Raw genomic sequence first — 22,418 nt, 5'->3', positions numbered from 1 at the left:
AAAAATATTGTCGAGTTTTGAAATTCTATATAGTTCGGTTGCGAAAAAATAATTCTTTTTGTAGTCGATAAAACATTAATAGTTTCTTTTAAAATTATATTGATATTATCCATTTAAATGGTATAGTAGACATAAATTCCACTCATCTCTCTTCAAATGTTTTAATTACATAACCCAGAAAAGTATGGCTCATACATAAAAGAAGAATAAAAAATATACAGATAATTATATCCTAAGATCTAACTTTTTATTCCTTTGAACAAAAATAAAAATGGTTTCTTCTCTTTAAATTGCAAATTAAGATGTAGAGATTTATCAACAATTTTTTGGGGAACCACAACAACATAAATAGTACATACAAATACAAAATTAAAATTAAAAAAATATAACTACTATATAAAAATTAACAGTTCAAATCAAGAAGAATTATCATAAAGCAACTGTAAATATCAAGCAAACATATATTTATGCTTATAAAATTATGTCTATACAATTGATCATGCAATGAAAAAAGAAATTAAAAGAAGCATAAATATTTTTCGATGCTTAAATATTATGAAACATGTATTATTATCACAATTAAAAGAATCTCAAAATTAGTTAATGAGTTTATTTATTTTTAGTTGTTATTTTTATAATCTTCTCTTGTAAAAAGAATTAATAATTTTTTTAATACCTTTTTTATGAATTTCAATATAAATTTAATATATATCTTTTTTTGAAAAAAATGTATGATTCACACACGTGTTCATTTTATAAGTACTGAATAGACGGATCAAATATTAAAAAGTAAGACTATACTTAATAATAAAATATTTGAAAAAGCCCACATGCAACAAATATTTTTTAGGTTTACAATGAGCTCTTTAAAAATTGACATAATTATGAATATCACATCATTGTTTAAAAAATTGTCAATACTCGAGATATTTTATAAAAGTATGTCATCCTTGAATGAAAATTTGAAATTGATAATTTTTGAAATAACGATAGAGTATTTATATTTATGCTAAAATTCAGGAGAACTCATTATGATTTACTTTTTTTTTTTAATTATCATCTTGGGATAAAAAAAAGAAGTCCTGAATCATGCTCCCATTGACATAGAAACTTATGATAATCATTATATAAAACATAGTGTGAAAAATTTAACTAATTCAGTATTGTAGCACTTTTTGAGGGAATTAAGAGCAGTTGTGGTTTCCCCAATTGGACAAAGGTGCGCATCATATCATATGTAGTAGTTTAAGTGATGGCCTTCCAAATCCAAATGCATTCAGACCACATAGCAAACCACACACCTTATCCAAGATTTTGTGGGATCCCAAGCAAACACACACACACAACACACAACACAAACAAAAGATCTCTTGCTCATCATCATCATCATCATCAATAGTCCAAATTCTTGCAGATTTTTGCAGAATGGGGAGAATTTTCAGACACACAGAAAAGACATGATCACCCCTTCTGCTGCTTTCCCTCCCATCACTTCATCTTCTTCTTCTTCTTCTCACAGCTTGAATTTATTACTACTACGCCGTGCTCTCAACAATACTAGGAGTAGTAGTACTCCTGCTATTCCTCGTACTAGTATTGTCTTTCATCATCCCCCCTCCTCCTGCCATGCTTTCTCCTTCAATCATCGGTGTCGTCTTCACCAAATTGATGTCTCTCTCCGAGGTAACCTTCATCATTCACCCTTTTTACGTCATGGGATCATCATGTTTGTTGCATCCCAGTCATACACATATATGCTTTGTAGTTAATTTAAGCAGCATGTAGTTTGATGAACTTATGACATGTACTTGTTGCATGCACCAATAGTAAAGGATTATGCCAAGTACTGTTAGCACTTTCATGAATTGTAATGAGGGCTGCTGCTACCCTACTACTACCTTAATTATTGTAAATGAATATGTTGCATGTAGTTACAAATGAGTCGAGTAGTACAGAGGTGTCTCCTGATGCAACCTCAGAGAGATCAGAGGCAGACAAGATTGTGGATGGCATGGACTTTGGTGAACTCTGCAATGATTTCGAGTGCATAAGCAGTCCTTCTGTAGAATCCACTGCCAGACAACTTGTTCGAGACATTCTTCAGCTTCGTCAGGGCAATCGTGCCCTTGGAACCTTTGCTGTTTCTGTCAAATATAAGGTACTTGCTTTTAACATACTGATACGTCCAGTGCTAAGATCTCCTCCTGTTTCTGTTTCTGTGTTCTGTAGTATGGACAGGGTGATGAGTTCCTTGGATTATGGTCAACGACTCAACATCAATGATTGAAACATAAGGGAAAACGAAAAAATAAGGAATAAGGATTGATGGTTTCTTGATTAGCTGTGCATGAGTGTTTTCATTGCAGGATCCAGTCAGAAGCTTCACTGGAAGAGACAAGTACAAGAGACAACTCTGGGTGAATGATGCACTTGAGAATCCCATAGTGGTTAGTTTTCAGAGTTCAAGAATGTTCTTGTTTGTTTAGTCAAACTACTTATTGAACTTAAGGATAATTACACTGACACCTCTCAGTTTTAGACAACATATTACCAGCAAAAACCATGCACCAAATTTGGACAGTCATGTTTTACAGTATAAAGAAATTTATATATCACTTTCAAAATCAATAAGCTGTATAGTATGCGTAAACTTAAGGAGACTTATGTAATTATCTGAAAACTAGTATCATATGATCAAACTTCTTTCATACACCCTTGAAGTCTGATACAAATTTGTCTTAGTTGTGTACTCGTTTGTGCAGAGTGTGCAGCAGATGGTGATGTTATCAACGAGTGTGCTAAACATCAAGTGGACAGTAAAAGGCAAGGCCAAGTCTCCCATTTTTAGAATTGGAGGAGACTTGTCTGTCAAAGTCGACTCCAAGTTCACTCTGAATCAGATCAGTGGCCAAGTTATCGAGCACGAAGAGTTGTGGGATTTGTCAGAATCATCACTCGTTGCTCAGGCGTATTTCTGGGCTTCAAGACGGCTCTTTGCCACATTTGAAGCTGGAAAAGATGTCTCCGACTCCCTTAAAGACTTGACCAACCGTTTCACAGCAGAAAACAAGAATGTCGAAATGTATCCAGACCCAACTGGTGATCCAACAAAGGTAAAACATTTCTTGCAAGTAATCCGATTTTTCTGAAACATTCATAATATGCACAGTTGACTGATGTTCAAAATATGTCTTGATCCAGTTTTTCCAGAGGGATGATAGCTTTCAGAGAGATTTATACCAGATTGCGCTGTTTCTGGCAGTTGTCTATTTTGTTGTACAGTACTTGCGGACAACTTTGTGAAGCTAAAGCTTATACAAGTGATTCTCGGGAGGTCTCAGGACTCTAGAATTCCAAGACAACCACAGTCGTTCATGTAAGAACAGATCAATCTCACGATCCCACCTCATGAACGGGTGTGATTTCCTTGCTGTATATAATTTATGATCCTATTAAAAGGTCTTAACAAGTAAGAATCCTGTCGAGACAAAAGACGTTTAGAAAAGTATAGAGACAAAATTCCACCAAACTTTTATTTCATTAGTCTAAGGTTCAGTACCAACGTCCTCAGCATCAAACATTTACTATGATATGACAAGAGCAGCATTGCCTGAAGCTACACTTGGCATAGTACTCATTCTATGAGTTTGAGGAGGACGACTATAAACAAAAGCATCAATACAACATTAACCTTCGGTAGACTGAAAGCAGAAGAGATGTTGTGTGCTGCCACAGAATAAACATTTCCACTCGCTTCATCTCTGACTTTGATGGTTGAAGAACCTGAGATTCACAGCACCACATATAGTCATAAGTTGCATTTTCATGATAAATTCATAAAATTAAAGATCAACAATAATTCAACTTTCTACTGCTTTGCTTTGTTTCTGTCGTACATCTTTGCAATACCACGGACTCGTAAAATGACAGGAGGGATTTCCAAAAGTTTTAAAAACATCAAAGCAGTAGAATTTGTTGTCAGAGAATGCCAAAAAGTTTTCAGGAGAACACATTGGGTCAATACAGTAGAAGCTATGATTGAAAAACGTAAGCAATCGCCAAAAGGATATGAGCATCAACAGAGTTAAAAGCCCTGAGAAAATCTCGTACTCCACATTGTTTTATAATCTTATTTTACAGATGTTGCAATAACATACTAAAAGATTGAATTTCTTCCTTGCTTTGAATATTTGATGAGAAGTATATGGAAATCCAAAAGGAAACTGCAGACTAACTGGAAATGCAATGCATAAATGTTACGAAATCAACCTATTCTAGAAGATGAGGATGAAGTTATGAGACTGAGTTGCTACTGTAGAAGCAAACCAACTATAAGCTATACTCACAGTTGTACGGCGTCCATCCAATGGTCTGGTTTTCAAGGTCATACAAAACAAGCTTGTCTTGTAATACTATATCTGCAAATACAAATAAACAGGAAAAATGATAGCGTCTGTCAATCTTGATCGGTTTAGGAAATGAGTCAGTCGACTTGCTAGTTGATGTTTTAAAGTCTCCAATGGACTTTCCCGGAACTTTTTTAAAAGAAAAAACATCTTTGCATTATTATTCATAAGAAAGAGGAACACGTCAAACCAGCAAATTCTATGAGGGTTAACATATTCTTATACTATTAGTTATTAGTCATTTCAATTATTCTATAAGGGTTAACGTATTCCTATACTATTAGTTATTAGTATTTCATGGTTTATCCATGTTTCATCCCCAAATATGTTCTATAATAGTGGCATTCAGTATCACTGTGCCTCTGCAAATCTTCTAGAGCTACTGCCTTCGAGTTATGTATAACAGCGCCCGAAGATACAACCAAAAAGCAACAAAAGAGAAGACAAAAGTAAAAAAGATCATATTACCATTCGTAAATCTGCGTATAGAAAATCAATTATTATAAAAAAATTAAACATGAAAAATACCTCCCAACAAAGTTATTTCCCTTCCATCCTTTGTCTGCATTCCGCTGTTCTGCCAGCCTATACAATACTCTGTATCCTGCAAAATCAAAGTTACTCCATATGAGTATAGCTTGGATTCTTTAGAGGGACAAAAACTAGAAACAAACTGAAGAAGTAACACACAGAACTTAATCACTTGGATACTTTCCATTTTAAGTGAAACTGTGAAAGCACTTGTGGAACCAAATGAACTGAGATCAGCACTGAAATATCCAACCAAATTAACCCAGTTTACTTACCCGGACTTCAAACAGATAGTCGTGGGGATAGACAGCCAAAGGGAGTGAGTTCTCGAAATGAAAATTTACAACTGGAAATGCATCATCAACACTGCAAAAATATTTGGAATGCATAATTTTTGGGATATTCATGAAAAATGAAGATCACCAATAGGCGAACACGAAATACAGGTACATAAAAGCCAAAACACTGAAAAAGTAAATTAGTGTATATAGGGGGCACATCTAATAAAGTAAAAGAGTAAAAAGTTTCTCAGATTCAGCCATTTAAGAAGACAAATGAAAATCTAACCCATAAACAATTATGAGTACCACAAAGATCTTGAAAGTTTCTAGTGTTCCTCTCCAACCATATATAATAAGTTAAAACTTCATACTGCAGCATCTTAGCCTCATTAAAATTTCAACAGCAAAAAAAGTAAAGAGTACATGGAAACATATTATATTCAAAGAAACAGCAACCTAAAATACCGTTAGGGTGAAGAGAGGGGGGTGGTAGGCTTAGTAGGGCTCGAACCTACAATATCACCGTTATGAGCGGTACGTTTCAACCAATTAAACTATAAGCCCTTACGGATCTCTACATGCAATTATAGATCTGACAATTATAGGATTCTTCCACATTTGTCACCAGAATAAGGCATTTATACTAAATTTAGTACAATGTTGTAAATCATTGCAACTGTGATAAAGCATGTACAAGACTGAGTAAAATAATCCAAACGAACCATCCACATCATCCCCACAGAACAAGATGCATAAACTTAGCAGGCCATACAAAATATTCGAAGATTTTATTTTTTACATCAGTCTTTGCCACTAACCATTTTACCATGGTTGACACAAGAATATCAATAGCTAATATATCAGAGACTTTACTTTCAACTATTATCAAAGTTGTTTACGACAGTACTCCAGTTTTTTGTCCAACTATGGTGACCAAAATCTCTTCCGATTTAACAATGCTTATAATCCATCCAACAGCAGTTCAAGTAATTTATGGGCACATTTTGGAAATACTTAATGTCTAAAGATTTAATCAAAAAATATTTTCGAGAAACCATTAAAGATATTTTATCATTAGTAACAACCTCATGGGATACAAGAATACCCATCCATAAGAGATGTATCCAAGAAAGCATGTCTCTTCCTCCCAGACGATCATGACTGAGGTGGAATGTCTAAAATGTCATTCGACCTATCGGTATCCTCATCAATACCATTTCTTGATACGCCCCTACATGTGACTTCAAATTATGAAAATACAAATTTCTATTTTTCGTACTAAATCCAATTCCACAATGCATAGATACTTCATACTCTAGACGAATCAGCACTTCCATTTCTGCTACTGAGTTTTTCTCACTTCAGGTTCTGGAACTATTAGAACAATTTTTACATACCGTGCATTAGAAAAACGTAAAGGCACAACCTTTAGTTAAGGTGCAATTAGCTACATCCCAAACATATCCCTTTAGCCTTAACTTTTTCCCCAATTACGTTTTCCATCCTAGCTTTCATTTTTTAAGTTTGTGAAACAGCATGGTGGAGACATACTGTATTAATTAGTACCCAATTCAATCATCAAGATCCGAAGTCAACTTCTGCTTATCCCCAATTTATCTATAAACAGATAACCAAAAGGCAACTAAAATCCATTCATCAATGGGACCAAGAGAGATAACATTGATACTGTGTAAATCTGACAATGCCAAGCATGATAATTGTTAGTGATTGCCTTCTGAACTGGAGAAGTATCACTATCACTTAACATACTATGAACGGTGTCATAGTAAGGACCTTATCTTATGCGTGTCTTTGTGTGCTATAGAAACAGATATGTCTGCATACAAACATGCATGCACAGAGACCTAGCCCCTGCATAGTAGCAAAACTTACTTCCCACGGTACCAAAAGCATTTGAACTGCCGCTCAACTACGTGAGTTTCCATTTTTGGTTGTTGTCCCGTCACCTAAAATGACAGAGGAATAGATAAACAAATAATCAGGAAGGGAGAGAAGAAGAAGAAAGAAGCAAAACTAAGACGCATATATGCGAAAATGAAACAATCAAGAAAACTGTGTTAACCAAACTTTCATCCTAAGGATGAACCTTTAGATGGTCAATCCTTAGATTTTCTAGACATACCTTATTCATAAGCTGCTGATACACCTCAGATGGAAGATATGCCAAGGTTGTACCACTGTCAATTATTGTCCCTCGACTGGATCCCGTGTCAAACGAGTCCGTTGGAAGGTTTAGAAATTGACCGCCTACCTCAATTGCCTTGAGGATAACGTTGTAGTGTGGCCTATGATAAATATTTAAAAGAAAGGGATAGTTAGTCTCACAAATATGTAGTAATCTCTGGAAAGTGTATGCGAGAATATTCATTTAGAATGAGTAATAAGAATGGTGAGATTCTGATGGTTATTTTAAAGGGTAAATTGCAACAATTTCCCCTAAGGTTTGGCATAATTACAAATACCCCCTCGTTATTTGAAAATTACCAATACTTCCTAACGGCCGTCTACAATTAGCCCAATCCATTAAGTTTTCATCCATTTCTTGCTGAACTAACCAAAATGCCCTTGTGGATTAAAAATTATAATTTTATTTATTTTTTAAACTTTTTTATTTTTTTATGGACTAAGTAGATAATTTTTAAAAAATTTTCATCCACTCAGTTCGATTCTTTTATAAGTTTTTAATTAAAAAAATAAAATAATACTATAAGCGCAAAGTTGACAATTTTATACCTCCATCCAAGGATTTACATAATTTCATCAAACATCATGGCGTATTTGTAATTTTTCAAACGAGGGAGTATTCGTAATTATGACTAACCTTAGGGGAGGTCGTTGTAATTTACCCTATTTTAAAATGTGTTACAATAACTGACAAACATTAACCATAGGCTATTTTTAGGAATGTCCAGAAGTTTGCGTCTCTTTGATTTTTTTAGGGAATATGGTATCATCAAATGTTTTTGGTTAACATAGAGGTAATTACTAGATTTCTTGCCCTGTATCATTATTACAAGAGTAGATGTCAAAAGGATCAGAGATATCAACAACCAAAGTTATGAATATACGGATAATTAATGATAAGATTCTCATATTATATGCAACATATAATATGAGAATAATTTCAGATGACTTTCTGACAATAACTTAACCAGCTATGTTTAAAATGCAGTTCCACATAACAGCCACAAACAACAAAAAGTAGACAAACTGCATATATTTACAGCTAAATAACTTCAATTTTTTCCAAAGAATGGACAAGTACAAACAAGTTCATATCACGTACTCATTTGGGACAAGTGGTGTTCTGTTTACTTTTGGCTGCACTACTTCCCCAATAGCAAAAATTCCACCTCCCTTGTTGCCGTCCAAGCAATGTGAAAAGATCTTTTTCACCTTTCCAGACAAAGCGAGTTGTGAAAGTATGGATGTATTTGCTTGTCCAAAACCAATTATTCCATCAACTGCCTCAGAAGAGGTACCTAATTCTCCAGATTGTTTTGCTGAGCATCTGTTTTATATGATAAAGATGTAAGATATAGAAAAGGCAAGAAGTAAATTGTATCGGGAACTGAAAATTTAATGAAGTTATAACAGAAGCTGAAGCAAGTCTCTTTCTGAAACTGAACACATGGGACAAACAAATCAAATATAAGAGGAGCTAAGCAATCAAGGATCTTAATCACCCAATCACTATATCTGATGTATCCAAACAAAATGGCTGAAGAAATTAATCTTTATTGACATTGCCCAGAAGTGAAAGACAAAAGAATGTAACAACATAATGTTAAGTACAAGGTTGCAAGAAGCCAAAAGCCATTCCAGTACTAGACACATAATGAACCTATTGCATACGCTAGATAATCAGCCTCGCAAATAGAGCCTAAATTTCACACAAGAGGAAGTTCTTGACAAAGTTTTGCATCAACAAGATCTGTGTCTAAAACAACTTGAAGTAAAGACGGTGCTATCTCAATCTATAAGAACATTGAAATATCAGAAAACATATAACAAAGATATTGAATCTCAATAAAAGCAGTTTTCCTTCTTATGCACAAAATATTAATACCGAAAAATTGATTAAGAAATAAAATTCAATGCATAAAAGAACTTTAAAATATAGTCGCCAAATTTTCAGATTCCTATTTACAGAAAATGTTCTACAAGTCATCATTCATCATGCTTACGACATGAAAAATGTTGATAATTGTTATAGATTCAGGTATAATGATATATTCAGCGCACAGTCACCTAAAATTTGAATGTTAACACATTATATCACATAGTTATACGTGGCGTGCTATGGCTGGAGCCATGTGCATGGTGCAAAAGGCGAGAACCCAGCGCCATTTTCAAAAGACGGCACTGGGTTTTCAATGGCGCAGCCATGGAGTGCACCAGGGCACATTTTTATGGTGCACCAAGCGGGCTATGGCGTGCCTTGATGAAGCCCAGCCTTAAAAGATTGGGCTTGCTATTAAAACAGAAGGAGAGAGAAAGAAGAAAAACAAAGCAGAAGCCGTTAACAAATTAGCTTTTTTCTTGAAACTTTTGGCCAAAAGATTAGAAACCTAACCTTGAGCATGCTGATTTTAGTAAAATACTAATGGTATAAACTATTTTTGCAAATGCACCATGCTTCAAAAAGGCATGCACAGCTCCATGTACCGCACGCCATGGATCCAGAGCACCTTTATGCCATGATGTGCCAGGTGCATTTAACAACTATGTTATGTCACCAAGTGAACAATGTTCCGGTCTGTCATCTACTTATTGTGAGGATGGGTGAGCATGATACATGCACATCCAAATGACGATACTCTGATATAGAAGAAGCAAAACTAGTGGTCCATGCATATGAACCAGAGAAGATCCTATAGATAGAGGGTTCCTTAAGTTCTATATTGAAACTGTTTGTGTTCCCTCTACGTTAGAGAATGGCGGATAACAAAATGGAGAAAGATGAAACCTTCACGTTCTAGACATGCCAAACTCTAGCACTTAGTTCAATTTGTTCGAGACATATTCCATATCACCAGACTAGGTATTCATCCTGTCGTATGATTTCTAAACTACAAATCTCTCTTTTTTATTTTCTTTAATAAAAAGTAGAATAGATAAATCCATTCCTGACATAATAATTGAAATCGGAAATCAACATCAGGCCCGGGTATATAGAAAAGGCAAGCTAAAGCAGAGGATCACAAAATACAACACAAGAAGGGGTGAACCAATACATCCAATTAATACATCGCTGATATAGGATATCCAATTTTTTTGTATTTCCATATCGGGGGCCTCATGCAAATAGAAGGCCTAGGCATAGATACGGACTTCAAAAGTAAGGCTCCAACCTCATTCATAACCAGGAATCTTTGATTTTGGAAGTTAAAAACTTCACTATAAAAGAATTTACTATAAATTTTCACATGTATGAATTCATTATTCCGTCTGAAAATCTATTTTCTTGACGTCTACTCTCATTCTCTTCAACAAACAATTGTTTACTTCTATTCTACATGATTCTGATTTTGATTTTTTTTTTTTTTTTTGTTTCAAATATACTCCAGGTCAAAGTAGGACACAAGTTCTAACTTTTGGTTCATAAAATTTCAAATGTCACAAAATAGTCATTTGCATGATCTTCTCAATCAGAAAGTTACATGCTACCACTAATCATAACCGGAAAGGTTCACGTGATTGTGTACTATGATACACAGACTCGGACACAACACGTTACGAACATAGGACTTGGCATTTCTAGAAAGTTTTAAGACATGACATGACATGGACAAAGCTATCCGATAATTTTTATGTATAAAAATATAGACACACGTATAATACGTCTATCTATGTTTTTAATTGGTAATGAATTTATAAAATTACAGATACAGGTACAAAAAAAATGGCGATCATGCGGTGATGGTGCTAGACTTCTATTAATATGATTCGGAGCCTATGATGCTGAAAAAAAGAGTTCAAGCTTTATTTATGGGGAAAAAAAATTAAATAGGAAAGATAAAGGGATTTCAACAATTTAAGACTAACTCAATTAATTTTAGGTAGATTGTTAGTATTTTATAACCCATAAAATGTATAAAAAGATATTTAAAAAGAAAAAAGAAAAACAACGTCCAACGGTCCAAGAACATGTTGGATACTTCATCAACCACGTTAGACACTCATCAGCCATGTTGGTACCTTGTTCATCTCGTTTCGGGATTTTTCCTTTTTATTTAATTTCCACGCACACCAATAGCATATCTGCGAGATGCCTATGTCCGACGATATAAGGCATGGAGAGTCGGCCTGTTATAGGTATATGTATTATGCATTCAAGTGTTAATCCATATTGCTTTTTGAGGACTAATTCTATCAATGTAAAATCTCAATTTTAACACTTTTGACACCGGAGACAAGATAATACCACTATATAAATTATTTCTCACATGAAAGATTCATGCACTAGAATTAGAACTCTGAGAGCATAAAGTAGACTCAGATCAACCATGAATACCCACCCAAAAGTTATTGATCCATTCATGGCAGATGTTTGAAGGTTGCCAGTGACTTGATCAAGTCTGAAGTAATCTCTGACAAAATACCCCTCAGTTCTGCTCCCGTCTCCATAGGTAACAGAATATTCGCAATTCATTCCAGCCTTGCAATCTGGATTTGGACGGCCAAATGCAGCATCACAAAAATCTTGATTACAAGAGATCATCTTTCCAGTAGATGAGGCAGTCAAGTCATACTGCTTCAGAGTTATCTGGTTCATCAAACCAACACCATATACAAGTCATTCTAGATCCACGAGAAAACATGTTTTGAGTGATAAGCGTGTACTGGATAATGAAAGCACTAACTATACAATCTTAAGCTTCAAAAAAGAAGAAAAAAGGGAAGAAGGGAAATACGTCAAGATCACTTCTTGTGGGACATCTCTCACAGTTGTGGCAATTCACCCATAAAATATCACTTCCTGTATCCACCTGGACATGGTAGTCGACTGGAGGAGTCCCAATAGTGATTTTGGTATAATAAAGCCTGCATCAATTTGTCAAATAAACATTGAGATCACAAACAGAAGCTGTAGTATAGAAACAAAGTACACTATTAGAAATGTTCTTATAGTTACTTTAGCAATATTTTAGCTCTAACAATATTTAGCTTGGTAGTTACTTCAAGTAAAAATCAAATTTGCCAAATAGTTTTCTTTGCTCTTTACCTTTTTCAACACACAGTCAACAACTACATTAATCAATAATAGAATTGAAAATAGAAATAGAACAAAGGTATGTTTACAGCATAACAGTCATATGTATATATATGCATCTTTCTTAAGAATATGATGTATAAAGGCCAAGGTAGGAAGCCTTAATAGTTAATGTAACTCTCCACCTCCACGGCACCGACAGATCAAATGAAGGGAAAAAAAAATTAAACTTCCATGTACAGTCTTTTTTTAGAGAAATACATGCTTTTAACTTCACCACAAGCTGCATGCAAGAGAAATAGCACTCTACATTCATCAACAACCTAATAAGCATAGATAGTAGCAATGGACCTTAAATTCTTAACAGAAAGTTCATAAACAGAAATAAATCAAGAAAAAGAAGACTCTTTTAACACCAAAGCAAGACAACAAAATAAAAAAAAAAAAATTAGGTAAAAGGACACAATCACTAAGTTAACCTCTATCATTCCTCATCAATCAAACAGATATTACTTGAAGGTTAAATTCACATGTTCAATCACGGAAACAGGGCCATCTAGTTGAATTTTGAAATGATTATAGCTAAAGACAGAATTAAAGTCTCCTGAACTCAAAACCAAGTCCCGAACCACCAATCAAGCTTAAATGATCACACACAACACAAATACTTTATAGATCAAAATAGTATCCGTGCCAGACTTACGCAGCGTCAGTGGGTGAACCATCACCGCCTAACTGAAAATCAATGGCGGCGAGCATTCTGCCATGGCGACGCGAGTCGTGTGCCCTCAGAGCTTTCAACGTCGCCTTTCCCTTTCCAAGGCCACCATATTTGTGATGAACTTGAAACATCACATTGCCATCCACATCGCAGATCAGCTGAAGCAAAAGCAAAACCGCAAGCAAGCAACTTTTCCTGGAATCCATCTCCACCGCAAAGAATTACTTCGAAATGGGCAAATAGTGAGCAAATCAAAAGAAACCCAAGTAATATCAAATGAATGGAATTCTTGGAAGAAGCCAAAGTTCGGTGGTCGAATAAATGTGAATATTTGTCTGGTCTAGCTAATGGGTCGCTGAAAAAATGTGAGATTCTTGGAGGGGCGCGAGAGGAAGGTGAATAAGGCCAGGAAAGGTGAGCTGAAAACGTGAGAGAGAATGAGAAAGCAGAGGAGAGAGAGATGGACTGGGAAAATGGACAAAAGGGATGGGTTTAAATTTAGTAAATACAATGGTATGAGTTGTTGGAGTTCCTTGGACTCAACTTCAAATCTACGGAGAGAAAATGTTCTTTTTTCTTACAAGGGCTCTATCAATCTCTCTCTCTTGCAGGCGTTTTGGCTGTAAAGAAAGGAAGACGCTTTGGCGCAAGTCCTGTACCTCACGCTTTGTCCGTCTCTGTGTGTATGTATGTATATGTAGATGTCTGACTTACATTCTCTGGTGCTTGAGTCAGCGCAGACTGCAGAGACACTGAACCTGAAAATCATCTTCTTCCAATTACTTTGCTGTCAATTTCTAAGCTCCATGTTTAAATGCAAATCCCCAACTTCTTAATGCACTCATGTCATTAAATTCACTCTACATTCCATATTTTATGCACTGAAATAAAAAAAAAAAATTGATTACTTCAATTATCTAACTATTTGATGTAGTTGACATCAAATTTAACATTTACAAAAAGGGCCCTCCTCCGTCACTAAAAATTAACAATTTATCCCCTCCCTCACTAAAAATAAATTAACAATTTATCCCCTTTCAAGTGTAAAAACAAAAAAAAAAAAAAAACAAAATACCACTCATGCTCGCGCTGTAACACACACGTCATTTTTTTTAATTTTTTTGTTCGTATCTTTATTATCAACCTTTGGATCTTATCTATTGATGAATGGTCCAAATTTAATTTTACTTATATAATTATATACAAAAGATATAAATATAATACATATATATATGCATATATTATACAGATATATATATATACAATATATAGGTATATTATTTATATCAGATAATTGATTCCTTCCCCGGTGGCCTACATCGGTCGGCTGCCCCCCCTCCCCACCAGCACACCTCCCCCTGCTGCATCGCTTCTTTCCCCCACCGCACATCTAACCTCCATCGTCGCTTCTCCCCCCCCCCCCCCACTGCGCGCCTCGCCTCCTCATTGCTTCCCCCCCACCACCACGCGCTTGACTTACCTCACCTCTATGCCCCTCTAGTGTGCCTCCCCCGGCTTCTAAACACAAGTCAAAAAATGAACTTTAGGGATTAAAGTGATTCTGAAAATAATTCAAAAAATGAATTTTAAGAACTAAAGTTGATGCAAGCAAAAAGCGGTTGTTAGATAAGTCCTTGGACTTAAAGCTCTTGGATCTGATTCTTTACAAGCCTGAGGAGGAGATTTGCAAATCAAATGTTGCTACTCCAATGCCCAAATCAGTACACAGTCGTAGAAAGATAAACTTAAGTAAGATGAGATAGGTATGAAACCTTAAAATGATTAAGAGAATGTTTCCAGTAAAGTGCTCTCATTTGAATGTTAGTGTAAAATTGCAATACCTTTAATCAAGGGGAGAATGCTTGCTTTTATAATCTTAAATTCCCCATCAAATGACGAAGTGTGGTCGCATAGGACTTGGGTTAATGATCTACAACAAATATGCCCCCTCAAATGCGGAACCAGTTGGTTAGAATTTCCAAGGAATCCTACCGGCTAAGGGGAGCTTGATAGAATAAAACCTCTTACGGATAAGTTTCTAAATTTCTAGGGGGTTTTTGGGATGCGAGGATGATCACCAATATCTCCAAGTTATGCCATGACCTACATGGACAACTTTTCTCCTTCGTGGATGAATGGTTTTTTGTCATTTGTAGAGGTGGCCGACTTGGCAGCCAAGCTAGCAAGAAACTGTGTCCCCTCATAAGCCAATAAGTCTTTACTACAGCCCAGATTTCTTCAACCAGTTTTGGGCTCCTAGCCTGAAAGTCTTTGGAAAGTCTTTCTTTTCGAGCCTCGCACCTCGAAGGTCTTCTCCTTAAGTCTCTTTACGAATTGGGAATCTTCTTGGGTTGAGCATAATTTTGGCATAGTCAATCCCACTCTAGACTTCCTCCTCCTTAGAATAGTAGTAAGGCTCCAACGGAGGGTTGAGCATAATTTTGGGCGTCATTTAGTCCCCTTCCTAATGTGTTCTTCATTCTTTTATTTTCTCTTTCCCCATGATCTTTGTAGCAAAAGTACTGGAGCTATTAATCTCTTATTTCTCTTAGTTTATTCTCATAAAATTTTATCATCCTCCTAGTGCAGCATTACTCCTTTTCTTTTGTGTTTTTCTACTTCCGTATTACTCTTATTTTCTTATTTTAAGTTCATCATCCTCCTTTAATTTCCTAGGTTTTTAAATGGCATCTTTGATGAATAGGACACCCTCCTTCTTCAAGGATGTCGACCTTCACTGTTTGACAAAGGAATATGGTATTCCTAAGGGTTATATCATCCTTCTTCCCTCCTCTGATAATCAGCCTCATGCTTCATCCCCAAGTTGTTTATGTTTTTTCACTGCCCAATTTAAAGCAAGTCTATGCTTTTCCTATTCCTCAATTTTTATGAGGAGGTTGCTCAAATTTTCTAGATTCCCTAAAACTAGTTAGCGCGCAACTCTTTTCGCCTTTTGGTAAAATTTGTGATGGTTTTTCTTTTTTAATGGTGTCCCACCCTAGGAAGAAGCTTTTTTTTTACATTTTTTCAATTGAAAATGTATTTTCCACTACTTCCCACGTTGTGTAGTTCATTTTCTTCCTACCTTAATGCTCCCAAGAACTGAAAGCGCAGTTTTTTCTATGTTCTACCTCCTACCCGCTATCCTATTTCACCATTGTGGATTTACGATCTCCCCCTATCACCTCTTTCTCTATAAGGGAAAGGACTTGAGGACTTTCTATCCTCCTTGAGGACTTGTCCCTCCCTTTATGATTGTCGGGGGTTGGTAGATAAGAGACTTCTCTCTCACTTTGGCTTGAGTCATGAGGAGGTCCCATTAGAGGAGCTCCTAGATATTGCCATTTTTAGTATTCTTCCTTTTACGCTCCTTCTTTTTGACTTGTTAACTGGCTTGTATGTTACTTATTTATAGAGAGAATTATGTTCAGCAAGTTACTGTGGGAGGGACATTAGGGTAGCCCTATTATACGAGAGGGGGCAACTCCCTCATTGCAGGTTCCCCAAGCGATGCTAGTGTCTAGTGATTCTCGGGGGAAGCGCCCAACCTCCACCCCCTTAGGGTCCTTTAAGATGCCAATAGAATATCCAGTCAGGCCTCATCAGGTATTCCTTTATAGGTGGTCATTCGATCCGCGAACATGCCTCCAACTTCTCTATTCCCTCATTCTTGGGATGAAGATGGTTCCCTCCTGAAGTGCCAATGTTTCTCCCTTGATTGGCCTTTATATGCACTAGTCCCTTGTGCGGGAGTGAGAAAGGGATCAACATTATTTTTCAAGTTTTTGAGGGGGTGATTAACTCCAAGGGTTAAGCATATTCTGTGTTCTATCCTTAAGGAGGATTTGGATGGCCTGCTATCCTGCCACATCACTAAAGTATTTCATCTTTATCACTGTTGACTTCTCATACTGAATGTTTTTTTTTTTTCAAAAAAAAGTTATCTCCTAGGCGGTTGTAATATTGGGGGAGATGTTGTCCCATCCCCAGCCTACACTTTCTCCTCCTCCTCAAGTTGAAGATCAATATAAAAGACTAGAAGAGTGCATGGGGGCAGAGGTGGTGCAATTGAAAGAGACCTTGGGGAAGTGTCAGCTTTCTTAAAAGGAGAACAAGTGTTTGCAGCAACAAATCTTGGATTTGATGAAGAATCAATCTAAAACTTTGATGAAGGCGGCTAATGATGCTCATTTTTCATTCCTAAATTCCAACAAGGGCCGAAGGTTTTTGGAGTCTTATTGAGGGAGTTGCTTGCACAACGACAACAAATCAGAGGAATTTTATAGAGAGGTAACTAAGATAGCCTTGACCTTCCTTAAATATAGCTTTGAGACCTGTTAGAGGCAATTTGTTGTGCATAGGTATCCTCCCCCAGGGGTAGAGGATAAATTTCTAATTTTCGAGGCAATCCTAGATGATGCCCCTAATCTCTTTGCAACCACTTATTTGCTCATTGTTGGGTCTCCTCCGGTGGATCAGATAACAGGCTAACACCCTCCTTACTGTGATTTCCAAATTGTTGAATGACATAGTTGGCAAGTTCTTTTCAGATGAAGATCTGGAACACCTTCTAGGATGGTAATGCAAGAGGTACATGCCTCCCCTTCTACCAGAGCACTAACAGCTATGGAGGTGGATTCCCCTAAAGAGCAATCCTTAGAGCTTCCTCTTGAACAAGCTGCAGCCAAAACCACATCCCCTTAAAACAAGAGAAATAGAAGACCTCACTTGTAGGGCAAGAATGGCTATGTATTCCCCTTCCCCCTTTCTCAAAAAAATTAAAAAAAGTTAACTGTGGTACCCCCCCTATTGTTAGGGATGAAACAAATTTTTCCTGTTTGCTGAATATTCCCTTCTCTAGTCTGTTTGACTAGTAGGGTTTTATATGTAATATTTTTTTCTTCATCACCTTTATTTGGAAACTTGATGACCATATTATTGGTTAATGTTGTATCCTAGGCCTTGCTACATTCATAATTTTTTGGGATATCTTATTTCCTTCTGCAGGATTGTTGGGGTGTACCTGTTTTCTTGATTGTGGGCTCTTTTTAGAGTTCCCTTACTTATCATACTCAAAATAGAAAATGAGATATATATTGAAGGTGGATATCACTCCTTGGAAGATGTTAAGAGTTTCACTTCCCAAGATCACATTGTAGGCAGAAAGAACATCCACCACCAAAAAATTTATTAGACAAGTCCTCTCGAGAGGTTCTGCTCCCAAGGAGAGGAGAAGCACCACCAGGCTCCAGGGGCGGACCACTTCTCCGGCAAAGGCATATAAGTAGGTATCTATTGACTTCAAGGAGATATCTCCCAATTGCATTTGATTGTATGCTTCTTCAAAAAAGATGTCGGCCAAGTTGCTGGAGTCAATGAAGATTCGATTTACTTCATAATTAGTCAGTGTGGCGGTAATCACCAAGGAGTCGTTATGAGGTAGTGCCAACCCGGTCTTCTCGGTAAGCCTACATTGAATGATCGGAGCATCAACGATTACTTCCACATACAGTATTTAGTTTGGGATGACTTTCTCTATATCCCGTATCTGGGATTTCTTTGCTCTATGGGAGTATCCACCTATAGGTCCTCTTGCAATCTTGTGAGTAATCCTCTTCCATGGGGGGTGGTTAGGATCCTCATGGCATCCTTGCATTGAGGCCTTGTGTCCTTCTTTCTTGGGGGGATCCAAACTAGGCTCTTCTTCAGCTTTTCCTTTAACCTAATCCCTCTTCTAGTAAAGACCCGTACCTTGGGCTTTCCTGGTACACAAACTCTTATAAGTATCCATTTGGATAAGTCATTCTATCTTATTCTTCAAATGTCGGCATCCTCTATGGTGTTCCCATAACCATTATGGAAACTGCAATACTTGTTCGTTTGGGCCAGCCTAACAATCCTTTACTTTCAAATGCTATCAAGGTTTGTGTGATAGGGGCATCCAAAGGAATGTACGTGGGGTACCCCTCTAAAACGAGGGTTTATTATCTCGAAAATCCAATCTTAGCTTCTTTGAGGATCCCTCCTCCTTAGGATCCTTCCTCTTTTCTTCTCGTCCTTCTCACTTAGAAGCTTTCGCCTCCTTCATATTAACATACTTCACAGCTGGGTCCAGCTTCTTACCCATGGATTTGAAAAAGTATCCATCCACCAATCGCTAGAAAAATACACTAACCTTGACCTCTTAGGTGGCCAAGGTACCTCCAATGCGGCTCTATTGAAACGGTAGTGGTAGTCCCTTAGGGACTCTGCCTCATATGGCGAACCATGAAGAGGCTAAGCTCTATGTTCCGATACTTTTTGATATTTGAAAATTAATATATGAATAGCGATCATAATCCTAAAAGTTCCCAATTGATCCCACTGATAACTGGTTAAATTATTCCTAGGTTGCTCTGGCAAATGTGGTAACGAATACTTGACATTTGATCTAATCTGTATAACAATGTAAGAGGGCCGCATTCTCGAACCTAGACAGATGCTTTTGGGGATCCTTTGTATCATCACGCTCCGCGATAATAAGGGTTCGGCAATTTAGTTGGGAGATCATCCATCATAACATCCTCGTTGAAAGGGATGTCGCCTTGTTCCTCTATTCGGACTCCCATCACGTGATGTTGTACATCCTAAAGTCCCTTCTGCTAGCATTCCAAGCAGACTACCCACTAGGGGGGACTTCCTCCAGCGGTCGTGGGGGCTAGCATTGCTCCCCAAGGAGAGCTAATGGCCTCGAGCTAGGGGTTTATCTCCTTCACCTGGTGTCTTTATAGTTCTTAGAGCCACCACAGGTACCTGGGTCACAACCATCAATTGTGCTTGGAATGTCGAGGCAATCATTTGTTGCATAGTCTCTAACAAAACTGGGGACAACCTTCCCAAGAAAATGTTAGAGGAGGTATTATTGTGCGGGGGATCCGTTAGAGGCTCGATAGTTTTGAAATGTCCTGTTGTTGTGGATCTCGTGGGAGCCAGGGTGTCCTTGAAACCACCTAAAGGGTCTAGGCATCACTGGACGTATCCATGATGGTTTGCTTGTTCCAACTATTCTATAGCTTCTCCATTGATTCTTATGTCTTAGTTTTATTTTCCCACAAACAACACTACTTGATGCAAACAAAAAGTGCTCGTTAGAGAAATCTTTCGACTTAAAGCTCTTGTGTCAGATTCTTTACAAGCCTGATAAAGGGGACCTGCCAAAAAAAAAAACATTAACACTCCAACGCCCAAGTCAATAAACAGTCATAGAAAGATAAACTTAAGTAAGATGAAATAGGAATGAATGCTTAAAATGATTGAGAACATATTTTTCAGTAAAGTGCTTTCGTGTGAATGTTAGTGTAAAATTGCTCTACCCTTAACAAAAGGGAGAAGACTTGCTTTTATAACCTTAGTTCGCCATTGGATGGCGAAGTGTGGTCCCTTAAGACTCAGGGTAATGATCTACAACAGATATGCCCCCTGAAATACGAAAGCAGTTGAATGGAATCTCCAAAAAATCCTGTCGACTGGGGGGACCTTGATTGGATAAAACCTCTTATGGATAAGTTTTCGAATTTCCAAGTGGTTGTTGGGACGCGAGGATGATCCACAAATTTTTCCAAGTTTCGTCAAGACCTACGTGGCCAACTTTTTTCCTTCATGAATAAATGTTTTCTATCATTTGTGGAGGTGACCCTGGCAGCCAAGCTAGCAAGAAACCTTGTCACCTCATAGGTTAGGGGATCTTTACTACAGCCCATACTTCTTCAACTTGTCTATGGGCTCCTTGGTTAGAGGTCTTTAGTAAATCTTCCCATTTGGGCCTCATGCCTTCAAGGGCTTTTCGATAAGTCCCCTTGCAAATTGGATTTCTTCTTAGGTTGAGCATATTTTTTTGGCATAAAAAGTAATTGTAAACACAAACTTAAGGGACCAAATAATAATATTTACCCTTTACAGAAATATCATGAACAATTAGAAGCGTGCTTTTGTCCCTTCGGAGACACCCCAATATTTGAAGGCCAATATTTCATAATTGAGGTATTGGGTCCGAAACCTACTAAAGAAAAGGAAAAAACAAAATAAAAAAGAAGTACTCTTCTACTTACTTTGGTTTGTGAAGAAAAATAACTCTTTTTTGGTGGTTATATATATAGGGTTAATTATTTTTTTATTATTAAAAAATTATAAAAATATAATTTATATAAAACATGTAATATTTTTATGTCAAGTCGTGGATCATATCCATGACTCGACTAAAAAGTAATTTTTTTTTAAAAAAAATGAGTCATCCACGACTCGATTTTAATTTTTTTTGTTTTATTTTATTTTTATAAATTAATTATATTCAATTGATTTTTAACAATATAATAAAATTGCTCTCCATCCTAATTTAGGAAGAATAGGAATCGACTTGCGAGAATGAATGAATGTACTTCAAAAGCATAGAACTATTTATTCACATTACCATGAGATCGAAAATAGAATCAAGAGTACCAGTATTTTTTAAATTTATCGTATTCTTCAAATGAGTTTCAAGAATATTTGGATTGGGATGTCCCTTTGTGATATATCTCTAGTTCTCTCTTCAATCACAAAAGGACGGAAAGCAAGTCGAAGAGAAAACGAGAGATGTACCACGAAAGGACATCCCAATCCCAATATTCTTGAAACCCATTTGAGGAATACTATAAAATAAAAATATTGATTCTATTTTCTATCCCGAGGTAATGTGAATGAATAGTTCTACGCTTTGACGTACGAGAAGGTATGAAGTATAAGAAGTGTGAAGGATAAAAAGTGTGAAGGTGTGAGAAGTGTGAAGGTGAAACTGAAAGTGTGAAGGTGAGAAGTGAGAAATGTGAAGGTGTGAGGTGATATTTATAAGCAAAAGATATGTATAGTATATTAATTATATTTTTTATTTTATTTTGTTTTTTATATTAATTAAATATTAATTATATTCAATTAATTTTAACAACGTAATAAAATTAAAAAAATATCATAATATTAAAATTGTATAATTATAATTACAACTAATTTGTTAAAAAATATTATAATAAAAATACAAATATAAAAAATGTCCACCTGTTCCACAATTGCGTCTGTGGCGTTGACGTTGAGGTCTTCTTATTTTTTTTCGTCCACATTTTACATTGGCTCATTTTGTTCTTCATTATCACCATCGGGATTAATGTCCATATGTTGTTGCAGAACTAAACTTCACATTCACGATATACATTAAATGATGGAAATGAATTGGT

The 22,418-nt window shown here is 36.4% G+C and overlaps 2 protein-coding genes across 2 annotated transcripts; one reads left to right on the top strand and one right to left on the bottom strand.

Annotated features, from left to right (window-relative positions):
- Positions 1 to 1,255: 1,255 nt before the first annotated feature.
- On the top strand, positions 1,256 to 3,476 carry LOC105161232 (transmembrane protein, putative (DUF2358)). Its single transcript, XM_011078855.3, has 5 exons — positions 1,256 to 1,683; positions 1,932 to 2,158; positions 2,367 to 2,447; positions 2,763 to 3,113; positions 3,202 to 3,476. The coding sequence occupies exons 1-5, from the start codon at positions 1,458 to 1,460 to the stop codon at positions 3,301 to 3,303; spliced, it is 987 nt and encodes a 328-aa protein (XP_011077157.1). The 5' UTR covers positions 1,256 to 1,457; the 3' UTR covers positions 3,304 to 3,476.
- A 32-nt stretch (positions 3,477 to 3,508) lies between these two features.
- On the bottom strand, positions 3,509 to 13,902 carry LOC105161233 (aspartic proteinase 36). Its single transcript, XM_020693320.2, has 10 exons — positions 13,159 to 13,902; positions 12,157 to 12,286; positions 11,761 to 12,008; positions 8,526 to 8,750; positions 7,362 to 7,524; positions 7,112 to 7,185; positions 5,213 to 5,303; positions 4,935 to 5,010; positions 4,347 to 4,418; positions 3,509 to 3,783 (listed from the first exon to the last, which is right to left on the bottom strand). The coding sequence occupies exons 1-10, from the start codon at positions 13,380 to 13,382 to the stop codon at positions 3,635 to 3,637; spliced, it is 1,452 nt and encodes a 483-aa protein (XP_020548979.1). The 5' UTR covers positions 13,383 to 13,902; the 3' UTR covers positions 3,509 to 3,634.
- Positions 13,903 to 22,418: the final 8,516 nt, after the last annotated feature.

The sequence above is a fragment of the Sesamum indicum genome, linkage group LG4 (assembly GCF_026168435.1).
Source record: "Sesamum indicum cultivar Baizhima isolate 11 linkage group LG4, ASM2616843v1, whole genome shotgun sequence".
Taxonomy (NCBI): domain Eukaryota; kingdom Viridiplantae; phylum Streptophyta; class Magnoliopsida; order Lamiales; family Pedaliaceae; genus Sesamum; species Sesamum indicum.
The sequence above is the reverse complement of the archived record's forward strand: the minus strand, read 5'-3'. Positions and strand labels throughout refer to the sequence as shown.